The sequence below is a fragment of the Teleopsis dalmanni genome, chromosome 1 (genome assembly GCF_002237135.1).
Source record: "Teleopsis dalmanni isolate 2A chromosome 1, ASM223713v2, whole genome shotgun sequence".
NCBI lineage: Eukaryota > Metazoa > Arthropoda > Insecta > Diptera > Diopsidae > Teleopsis > Teleopsis dalmanni.
Genome location: NC_051846.1, coordinates 232855438 through 232868190, shown reverse-complemented (window position 1 = coordinate 232868190; position 12753 = coordinate 232855438). Strand labels below are relative to the sequence as shown.

Sequence of the window (12753 nt, the reverse complement as noted above, 5' to 3'; positions counted from 1 at the left end):
CACCACTTAATTCATTTGATTACGTTAGAAAATAAATAGTTCCTTTGAGTATTGTTTTTATGATTTATAACACGTTTTAATAAAAGGATTGTACTATGAAGACTACTATTATCAATTACTGCTTACTTTATTACTATATATATATATATATACACGTATTTATTTTTTTATGAATATTTTATTTTTAACACAATTTAATTTTTTTTTATTTTCATTTTACTTTTCGTATCTCATGTATTTATATTTAATTGTTAATAAATAATAATTAAATAATAATCTAATATTTAAATAAATTAAATAAATTTAATCGATATAACCGCCAATATCCAAAATGGATGGACAGTTTAAAAAGAAAATATATTTATATACAATATACACTAGATATAGAAATTATATCTATTATAAAACAACCATCCAGCACATGTAGAAGTTATTTAAAAATCCATTTCAACTTTTATAGTATATGCTATTTATTTAATTTGATTTAAATGAATTCATAATATCAAATATATTGTAATTTTTTATAAAATGAATAAAACTGACTGTTATAATAATCGATAACTGAACCGTAATTTATGTATATATAACTTAATTGTACCTTTTAGTACCAATGATTATAATTATATATAATGATATCCTAACTCAGTAAATTTTTTGTATATGGTATATTACACTATTACGAAACCTTATCATAATATATATACATATATATAAATTGTGTACTTTTATTTATGTGTCTAAGTTAATCTGATAGATTTATGTGTGGTCAACGGACAGTGGATTTCTACCTATATATACTTACGTTCTTTTATAGTATTTAGATTTTATTGCTCCAATAAGAGCACAGACAATCCTCTTTTTTATACATTGATTTAAATCCTTACGTATTTGAGTAATATTAATCTTATATTTCAGTATATATTTATTTGATTCCAATGTATTCATTCATTATTTGCTATATATTTTATATTTGTTTATTTTTTTTTTGTGTATAAAAGCAGGTAATATTTGTATGAGTATAAAGCATATTTTTAAACTATATAAAACATTGTTTTAATAAAAGAATAATATAAATACGCTTCTTTAGAAAATTTTCATTGGTTGACGTCAATGTGAAATATACAATGTATACTGCGGTTTCATCCTGCTGACCGGTCTCAAAGTGATTTTATTGTCACCACCACCACCAACGCCGCCAGTTGCGTAAAGTTCTTCTGTCGTTACTACGTACGTCTGCACACAAATAAATATTTTTACGTATGTTCCCAAAATTCGCAGCTAAGTTCCCGTGAATCGTTCAAGAATAATAAAATTTTTGTTTTATTTTGCTTATTTCGGGGGGCATATACCATAATTATTTATATACGATACAATTCCATACGAATTGTTATCTATTGGCACTGATATGGGTTTAAAGAATTAGACTGAGTTTTATCGCAATCGCAAAATATTTATATATATAAAGAGCTGGAAGCTAGTTTAATCATTAATCAGTAAGCATTTAAGAATAAAGCTAAGTAGACGAAAGTTGATCAGAAGTATCTGTCAATTTAGCAAAATTTATTTAATAAATCGTAATATAGAGGATATATTAAATAAAACGTTTCGTGAACGAAATTAAAAAAGTGCATAAAAGTTGTTAACTAAAAATCATTAAAATTATTTCCTTGTTAAATACAATGTTTGGTGAAAAAGTTTTACAAAGTGAGTTAAATATTTTTAAATTTTTAATTTTATAACCATTTTTTTTTATTAATAAAACATTTTGAACATGAAGTTGTGCTTTTAAAGTACTTTAATTAGAAAGACTAAATATTTTGTATAAATTTGTTTAACAATATTTATATATATTTTATTACTAGTTTTTAAATTTAATTAGCAAAAATTATTTTATGCAGTTTTTGTGAAACAATTGACATTTATTAAAATGTGAAATAAATTAATTAATTTTTTTCATAAAAAAAGTGACTTTTTATACATATGATTTGGCTTACTTGCAATATTTTTTTTTATTACATCATATTTACAATTATGACTACAGCAATATTTTACATATGACATGATAAACACAACGTTCCCGAGGTTCTTAATTTTGCGTTCATACTAAAATGTTTTATAAATATTTCAACTTTGCAAATATTTTTATTTAGTATTTTTGTTTTTATTAAAAATTTTAATATGTAGAAGTAGCTTATTTTATAAAAATAGTTTCTTTCAATATAATTAACTTAAAAATCAAATTAAATTTTTCCATTATACTTTAGTTAAAATTTATTCAAGTTTAAAATGTTTCCTAAAAAATAGAGTTGCAACTCCAAAAAGAAATAAAATAAATAAAAATTCTTTGAAATAACTGAATATAAATGATATATAGTATAACTATTCTTACTGTGGAATAATATAAAATATGTACGAGTATACAAATAAAATTATTGTTTTTAAAAATTTATTTTAAAAAGTAATTTTAAAAAAAAATTAAAAGAAAGCAATATTTTATAATAATATTAATAACATTAAATATATTATTTATATAATTTTTAATTTTACATAATATTTTAAATTATATAATTTAAAAATAAATTAGTAATAATAATTTAATAAAATTTTTTATAAAAAACAATTTAAAAAAAATTTATAAAAAAAATCTTTCGAAATATACTATAGAACTAGTAATTATTATAAAAAATCATTTTTTATTAACAATTTATTCAAAAAAATTTTAAAGGAAATTTAAAAAAAATTTGTGTCGCTTTCGAAATAATTAATTATTACTATTAAAATTATTTTTTTTGAAATTACTTAAAAAAAAAATTACTTAAAAAAATAAATCTTAAAAAAAGGCTTTTACTATAAACACCATTTTATAAACAAATTTTTTATAAATTATTTTTAAAAAAATTTGAAGAAAATCGATAGTACTTTTAAAACAATAATTTGTTATTAAAATAATTTTTTATTTAAAACTTTTTTTTAAAACGTAATTAAAAAAAATTAAAAAAATCAATAGTTCTTACAAATACGTTGTTTTGATACTCTATCTATAAATCGCTGAACGTTTCGGTGTATTAAATTTTTTTTTAATGAGAACAAATCATTTAAGTATTATAATGCATGAAATTACAATAGTTTATAGAAAGTTACAATACAAATTAAATAATCAAGCAATAAAAAATATTTTTACTGTTATAATTTTTGAAACTGCTAAAATCAGCTTAATTTTAACTAAAGAGAAGTTTTTTATTTAAATTTTTGCATATCAAAAAAAAAATTTATGATAACAAAAATTTTATTAATATATCCTACAAAATTGATCATCTTAATTATATTAGTTAGATTACCGTATATCAATATTAATCATAAGTTGCCTTACCAAAACCACTATGGAAAGTAACTAAATCCTTAAGTTCTTGTTTCAAATTTTTCTAAATTTTTCATATCTTTAATTGTAATGTAATTATAAGATATTAAGTCATCTTATGTTATAATTAAAATTCAATTAACAATCAATTAAAGACCACTTCTCTACTTATCGTCAAGTGAAAACCCTAATTAAATAAATAATTGGGTAAGTTCATTTAATTTGGCGATTATGGCCCGCTTATCAGTGCACCGTGAAATTTGTTTATTTTTGACATCTTATCAATATTTCGATTTTATCGATGAAATGTAACGCAAACACTGACCTAACATAACAATGTTAATAAATTTAATTGTATAAATTAAATAGCCACTCAAAATTTTAAACTTTCAATGACAGCAGAACGAAAAAAAAGCAGAAATCATTGAGTTTCCGAAATGTTATTCATGCAAAACTAACATAGTGAAAACGCCCACATGATGGCGCTGGAATCATAGCTCATCTACAAATCAAATTGGCTCGTCACAAGACAAGTCACCCACGCTTCAGTTGAGCTAAAAATAAATTTTAAATTTTTTATGCTACCATAAAGTCACTAAAAAGCTAAAATTAACACGTAATTATACTGAGCCACACGCAATTTCAGTTAGCGCTTGAAATTTGCATATAACCACAAAAAAAAGCAAAACATAGACATATATGCAGACGGACAAATCAAAGAAGTGCGGTGGAGCAACAAAAAAAAAGCTGACTTCAACAGTCAGCTTTGTAACAAAATTCAAAACATGACTAAAATCACGATTTAAATACTGCACAAGTAAAAAAACAAAAAAATTTAATTAATAAAGGAAACACAATGCTTGCATTTGCTGCCTTAGTAGACGAAAATACTGAAAAAATCATTTCGTAGTGGTTTTGTTTTTTTTTGTTTTTTTGTCTGTCTCACACTGAAATCAATTGAGCAAATTAATTTGTATAAAATTTTTACTGTAAATGCCGGCTAAGGCGAAGACAAGGGCGACCGCAACGCAACACACAACGTATGAGTAATACGTAATTTCTTGTGAAATCATAGGAAATTTAGCAAAGTTTTTAACAAACCAAAACTAAGTGGGAGAAGTGTGTGGTGCAAACTATAATTTATGTTAGAATTTATTTATGCTACTCTCTTTGTGTTTTTTCTCTTTTTTCTTTTTTATCAGTTTCTCCTATTATTTGTTAAGCAATGATAACATATGTATGCAGTTGTTCTGAGTTATAATTTCATTGAACAAGAGCAACAACAAACAACAAACAGCGACCTTGCACAATATACATGTATCAGCTGTTTCTATATTAATTACAAAAACAATGAGAGTATAAAGCAACACCACTACAAAAAAATTACATTATAATAAACTTTTTTTTTACAATGATAGGTTTTGCTTTAAAATCTTAAGCTTCTGAATATGCCAAAGCTTTGTAAAGTCAACGAACCTGGGGAGAGAAAAATAACAAAACAAAACAGAAAAAATAACAGCAAACTTTGCAAAGAAAAAAATTTGAGTAATGATAAAAATACAGCACAAAATTTGTGTGGAGTGAGAGCGCAAGTTGTATGCAGCCCACTTAGCCCCGCCGATATCAAATGCACGTGAAACATAAACAATATGAACTAAAAGTTATACTAAAATTATTTGCGGTACTCATATTTAATTTCAAAATAACTTTGAACTTGAGTAATAAATGTTATTATGGTTTTTGTTTACTAAACGTGTAGGTTTGACTATTTGTTTATTTTTGGCAAATGTTCTTGAAAATTAAAACCATATAAGAATAATTTTGTTAATGCAAGAAATGTAAAGAAAGTAGGCGAAATAAGTAATACATATATAAATATATAGATGTGTTCTACTTAAATATGAAAGCAGAAAAAATATTTTTTATTTTTAAACTTGTTTGTTGTGTTTATCAACATTACTATATACTTAAAAATAACATGAATACTGATATTATAATCTATATTTAACTTTGTTGAATGCAAGAAAACTTTCTTATATTACTTAAATTAATATTTAAAAATAATTAACGTTTTAAGTTTCAAACAGAAATTCGCTTATGTTTCAGTTTTCAAATAACACACTTAACGTTATACCCGCATATATGACTCAGTTAGTTTTTTTGCTACAAGCAAGCTTTTATGAATGAAAGCTACATACACTCTTCGCCAACGAGTGAGTACAATTTCAGAATCAAAAAAAAAAAAAACCCGAGCAAGAAGATGATAAGAATCTTATATGAATGACTTCATATCACTGAAAATGTGGGCAGTGCCCTTAAATATTACCAAAATTTAAGCAGAAGTATTTCTATTGGATAAAACACACAAAAGAAAATCACTTTCTTCACTTACAAACACACAAGAAAAGAAATAGTGCTTTATACTGAGTATAGCAACAAGATCCATTTTCTACAAAGATAACAGAATATACATATCCCACCAGAATAGTAGGTATAAATAAGTTAAAAAGTAAAAATGAAATGACTGTATGTCGAAATGTATATTAGAAAATTTTCAAGAAAACCCCTTATTTATAATTGTGTGTGGGTGCAAGACTTACTCAAAAAGAAAAACACTCTCAATTCAATGTAAGCATGTAAAATATCTGACTGTCTTGTTACTACGCTTGAGTTACTCATGCATTACAGGTGTCCGACTCAACTGCTTGCCATGTAGTTTACTCAAAAATACGCACACAACTAGAAACTACAACAAAATACGCATTGCAAAGAGAGAAATTTTATTATGAAATAATAATCACTCACACGTGCGCCTACTTAACTTTTCTGCTGCATGTGATTCCCTATATTTTGTTGTTGCGTTTTTTATTTATTTTTGTTTTTATTGCATTTGATAAAGAAAATTGCATTTTAATAGCATATTTTACATTTTTCACTCAATGCATAGCGTAAAAGTGGGTTTTTTCATTCGGTATTTTTTGCTGTTATTGTTGTTTTTGTTTTAGTTGCTGTTTTTGTAATGGTTGTATTGTCATTTCGTATGTAAATTGTATGTGTAATTGGTACATTTGCTGTACAGCAAATACTGAAAACACTGAAAACACTGAAAACTGTTTATGGATGAGTAATACAAATTGTGCATTTGCTTTGGAATTTGCCAGCGTAAAACTCAATTTATATTTAGCTGTAGCTGGAGCGGCACACAAAAGTTTCTCTGTGTGTGGTTGTATGGTTGATTGGTTGGTTAGTCGCTTTTAGTTAGGTTGCGGCTGGTTGTCGTAGGCTAACTTAAAGATTTTAGTCATTCAAGTCAGTTTAGTTAGTCAATAAAAAGACAGCGAAACGTAAACAACGAATATTTCATTTGAATAAATCTTAAACGAACGAAAGCAACTTAATAATTTATTAATTCATTTATTAAGGCTTATAAATATTTATATAACATATATCGAATAAATTCAGTTTTGAAGTGTCCATAAAAATTTAAAAATTCTTGTTAGTAGTGTTATGTGAATTAATATAAATTATCTAAGCGATAAAAACCATAAATTGATTTAAAAAGGAGTCATTAATAAAATCATTAATCAATAATTATATACTAAAATTATAATTAAATTAATTAACTTAAACCTCTTATAAAGCAATTTATATTCTGTGTTAAGTAATCGTTTTATAAAATCTACCAAAAAGGTATGTGATTGAGATCATTTTTATATGATAGTAATTATTAAGTTAAGTAAAAGTAACTCAGTAAATAATTAATTTTGTTGATAATAAAAATTAAATTAGTTTATTGCTTTGAATTTTTTAGAGTGGTGATGAAAAGTAGTGACCTACAACAACAAAACTCCTTTTTATATTATTTTAATTAATTAAATATTTTTTTTAATTTTTAAAGTTTTAATTTTTCAAAATAACTTCTTTAACCTTATTTGTTTAAAATAAAAAAAATTAGTTTAAATTTTTAATTAATTAAATTTTTTTTTTAATTTTTAAAGTTTTAATTTTTCAAAAAAACTTCTTTAACCTTATTTGTTTAAAATAAAAAAAAATAGTTTAAATTTTTTTTTAAATGTTTGAAAAATGAAGCATTATAAAGACTTTATTGGTTAAATATTAATCATTTTCTTAGTTTTAATTATTTGAAATCATACTAAGGCCTTATTTAGTCAAACTTCGAAAAAAGTTTTGTTTAAATTTTTTTTTAATTCTTTTATTTATTAAAAATCATAAAATATTTTAAAGCCCTATTTGGTTAAATTAAAGAAATATTTTTCAAACAATTTTTATATTTTTTCAATTTATTTTTAATATTTTTTTATTAGAGTTGTTATATTTATTTTAATTCTTTATTTAAAACTTTTTTTTATAATATTGTGTACTCCTGTTTTTAGTTTGTTTGATTTTTTTCAAATTATTGTTTTAATATATAATATATATTAAATTTTTTAAATCTTTATAAAACTTAAATAGTTAAATAGTCCTTTTTTAAATATTTTGTAATACTTTTGTTATGTTTTTTTTTTATTTTATTAATGTTTTCTTTATTATTATTTTATAAAAAATATGTTTTAATTTTTTAATGATTTTTAAGATTAATTTTGAAATTTTATTTCAAATTATTTCGTTTAATTTTTAAACATTTTTAATATTTAATTATATTTTCTTCGCTTCATATTGGTTTTTACATTTCTGTTTTTCTTAAACTTTTTCTGTTTGTTAATAAGATGAATCATTGCATTAATTGAGTATTATTAATTAATTGAGTGGAACCGTTGAAATGTTTATTCTTTTTATGAAATGTCAGTAACAAAACCAAAAAAAATATTTGCAAATAATAAGACATGTTTTGACGTGTATACTTTCTAAACGATTTTAATAATAAATATCTTTTAGAATGTTTACGTATTTTTAAAATATTATGTGTAATTTGATTAAAGCATTTCATGCAATTTTTGTTTCAAATAATGATTATTATAAAAAAATTTTAAATTTATTGCCACTTTAATTTTAAAAAAAATTAAAAAAAATTAAATTTAGAAAATTTTTAAAAAAATATAAGATATTTATTAATGTCTATAATTTTAGGAATATAATAGAAGGAATATTTGGGAATATAATTTATATATAATAAAGTTAGAAATTTCTTTATAGTTGGGGAAAAATATTATATCTTTCTGACTGAATATCACGATTCTGTGAATGATCCCACAGTGGAATGCTTGGATGTAGCCAAAAAGAGGGAACTAGTATTGTTAATTTATATTCTGTTTTCCTATATTTAATGAAATATTTTATATATAAGTATATAAGTTTTTATTTTGTATGTATATGTAGGCTTGAATAATTTATTATTTACACAAATAAATTAAAAAAAATTTTTTATTTTTCTTTTATTTATATATATGTATGTAACGAAATATTTTTAATATAATTTATTTTCAATAACTATTTATTTAGTTTGCATAACCATATCAACTATTTAATCACACAAATAAATTATTAATGTTTTTTTTAATTTTTTTAATTTTAGGCGGTTGCATAAATAGCGCAACCCAAAACACTAACAAAACGGCTAAAGTAAATAATTTGAGATTGCTCAACGATTCCACACGTTTTTGCATGAGCAATAATACCAGCAGCAGCCAATGCAGCAGCAACTGCATTAACTTGAACGTGTGGTATTGTCGTCGTAAGTGCAACGACGTCAGCAACAATAACAGCAACAAGATAAGCACCCAACGCCCCTTAACACTTTTGCTAATGACAATGACTATAATGTTGCTAACACAAATGCCCCAGAGCAGCTCAGCCGCTGTATTAAGAGAAGAAAATTCTTCTTCACTGACCAGTTCGGTGGAAGAATCAGCGTCGGCATGGGCAGCAGAAGAGGACTTATTGCCCCAACACTTTCCAGATTTGCAGCTCGACAGTGGAGTTCGTAAACGTATTCGTCTACGTAAGCGAGAAAATAATAAATATTTTCAAAATGATTTGGATGTAAATTCAACAACTTTGGAATGGGAGAATCCATGCAATGGCGTTTATGACCCAACTGAGGAACCACTCAAAAGACAAGCACCAATGTGTATTGTAAGTATAGAAATCAAATATAATTATGTACGCTATTTTCTGTTACTTATACTATGTGTAACTTTCTTTCGCTTTTATCATTATATGATTATGATTATTATTAATATTTTTTTTTTTTAATTTATAGTACTTAAATCAGCTTCGAGAAAGCGTTCAGAATAATTTATCCCTTAACGAAACATTGAAGGAAATTGACATCAGCGAAGCCTATATGTGGAGGATGCACAGCGCGAGGTACAAGTTTCTGCCGAAATTAAAGCAAAACTCAGACGTAAGTTTCACTTAGAAAACTTTAAAAATAATATCAAGTCAATACATATATATATATAAATATTCCACATACCAGCATTTGACACACTTTTAGCTAATAAATTATTAAGAAAAATATTTAGAAAACCACTTAAAAAATAATATGCCAATGACAAATAAAAAAAAAATTGGAAAAAATATTACAAACATATTCGTACATTGAAAAATATATATGAAAAATATTTATGAAAAATAGTTGAAAATTAATAAAAATTTGCATATAAACGCAACTAAAAATGCCTGAAAACCTAAAAACTCTCATCGTGATTAATTTCAACTTTAGACACTTGACTAATTTTACATGCGGCGGAATTTTTATGCTGCAAAATCATAAAATTGACAAACTAATCTGTCAAATCGGCATTTAAACATCGCCATTCAGCATGCAACCGTGCAACTGTGCAACTGTGCAGCAAGAAGCATCAAGCATAAGTGCAACTATGCAACTATGCAACATCTTCCTGTTACTGGCAACAGCCAGTATGAGTGTAAGTGCCGTAAGCGATGTCGTTGCAACCGCAATGCATACCATGACAATTGGGACAATTGCACTTGACCAGCGGCTAACTTGACGTGACACATTCGCTCATGTGATAAATAATGCAGCTGTGCGCCCTCAAGTGCTTTGACTTCAACTGCCAACGCTGAACACTGCAGTGAAGATGCACTGTGCGTCAAATTGAAACTCAATAGAAACTCTCCGCTATGCTCTGCTCTTGCTACTCGATCCATTCACTCCATCATGCATACATATATATTGTTGCAAAGTTATCTTTTAAAACTATTAACATCAGTGATGCTCTGAAGCGATCTATGTTGTCTACAGTTGCAGTTATGGCACATAAAATAGGCTTTCCAAGTTGTTAGCACTTCTTATATTTTAATGTGATTATGTGAACTTATTAAGTTTCATGATAGAAATGTATTAATTCAAGTATCTTCGTGAGCTTCTGATTACTGCTTAAGTCAGATTTCTGAGCGTTAGGAAGCTGACAAGTGCTTCCTAACGCTCTTCTCTCCTTTGATTTCTATCCGCCTTTTCACTTCTACTTCCATTGCTTTTAAGTTGCTGTATGCTATATATTATTTATGTTAGTTTCAGATTTTGTATATATACAAGTATCATATAAAAATTAAATATTTTGAAAAACACGTTTTCATTTTCCAGTAATGAATTCCCAGTTGTAGAATTGAAGTAGTTTAGTGAATTACGTACTATCTTTTTGATTTACATCAAACTTCCAATAATTGCTGTTACCTCTTATAGACACTTATCTTTATAGTGTTATTATCTAGAATACTTTTTTATAACCTCAGTGCTTAGAATGGGGCGTTTACTGTCTGTCTGAGTGAATAAGAAGGTATGCGAAGAAAATTGTGTAACATAAGTGTGTCAGGGCTAGAAATATAGTTTCTTAATAGTATTAAGAAAAAAATTGATTTAAATTTACAATCTCTAAAAGTTCTGATTTAGTTAAATAATTCTTTTGATTATAAAATAATTGCAATGGAAAACTTTCAATATTCAAGCTCAATTAAACCCAAAATGTATGATTTTTTAAATATATATAAAACAACTACATAAAGTGTTCACTATATGATTAAATATATATATTAGGGGTATTACTTCAGCGGCCAATATATAGCACTTAAATTTTACTTAACTTTAGTGTGCATTGAACACGACCTCAAAATATTAAATTATTATATTTAATGTTACATAACTTAATTCTACTGGGCTTAAGGTCTATGTCTAACACTTAAGTGTTACTTATCCTTAGTGTGCACTGAAAACTGGGCCTCATACTATTATATTTTTATATATCAATTTGTTGAACTTAACTTCATCAGGCTGAACAGTTAAGTGTTACTTAACCTCAAAGTGCATTGAAACCTGGGCCTCACACTATTACATATATCTGTATTAAATTAATTTCGCCGCACTTAAGGTCGTTTATTTAACAAAATTAAAAGTTAATTAAAACAAACTTATCACATATATTGTTAAATTTATTCTTATTCCTTTCAAAGAGTTGTCGAGCTACCAGGCAAGCCCACTTTAGTGTGTTTTTTTTATTTTCTTTTGTTAAAAAATTTTCAATATTTTATATTTATTTTTTATATATCAGTAAAAATTTTCGTACTCGTTGCTTCAAATTAGTTGCAGTATTACCACTACCCTAGTATTTAGATTCAAGTTTGAATATAAGTTGAAGTTTAATCAATATTATTAAAGAACTCCATAAATTAGTATAAACAATAACGAAAGAGAGAGAAATTCTTTAAAAAAATTAAAACTATTTAAAATCTTGAACCGTCTTCCATTCTTCATCTTGATGTTCATCTCATATGTGGTATAGGTTGATATACAACATTAACCTTAATGCAAATGTCCACATCAAACATGAACGCAAGTGCATCACACTTTCAACAAGTCAATTAAAAAATTATACTTAACTTTACTTAAAAAGACAACAACAAACAACAAAGAAAGTAAACACTAAACACTGCAGCTGAAAGTTCGCTGGCTGGCATAATACCACACCACAGTAGGTCCAAGCAGAGCAGAGTAGAGCAACAGCATTAACGCACGTTGCACGTACCAAAAAAAGTTGTGCGTTAACTTGACAATCACCGCCCTCAGGGCATGAATGCGCATACGAAGTTCAAATATACAAAAACATAAAAGCAAAAACAAAAACAAAATGAAAAAAACACCGGCAAAACAAAAACAAAAGCACAGCCATTTTTAAGCGAACCACGCTTAGCTGGGTTAAAAACCCTTCTTATTTCCATTGCATGCTTTGTCTTGTTGCGCATTGCTTGCTTGGCATGAAACCAGTTCTTCGCAGGCACTGTCAATGCGCTGCACTCGGCACTTGGCAGTCGGTGCTGTTGCTGGTGCTGGTGCTGGTGCTGTGCTTGCCAAGCTAAGAATTAACAGCGTAATTTGCATAAGAGCTGCTGCGGTTTGAAGTTGCAGTTGTGTGTGT

The 12753-nt window shown here is 25.9% G+C and overlaps 1 protein-coding gene across 1 annotated transcript in view; it reads left to right on the top strand.

Annotated features, from left to right (window-relative positions):
* The first annotated feature begins 1679 nt into the window (after positions 1-1679).
* Positions 1680-12753, top strand: part of LOC119667679 (proton channel OtopLc-like) — a 13196-nt gene continuing 2122 nt past the window's right edge. Inside the window, exons 1-4 of the mRNA XM_038076986.1 lie at positions 1680-1704; positions 8892-9451; positions 9579-9722; positions 10143-10248. Coding sequence (XP_037932914.1) covers positions 1680-1704; positions 8892-9451; positions 9579-9722; positions 10143-10248 — 835 coding nt within the window. The remainder of the gene's footprint in view (positions 1705-8891; positions 9452-9578; positions 9723-10142; positions 10249-12753) is intronic.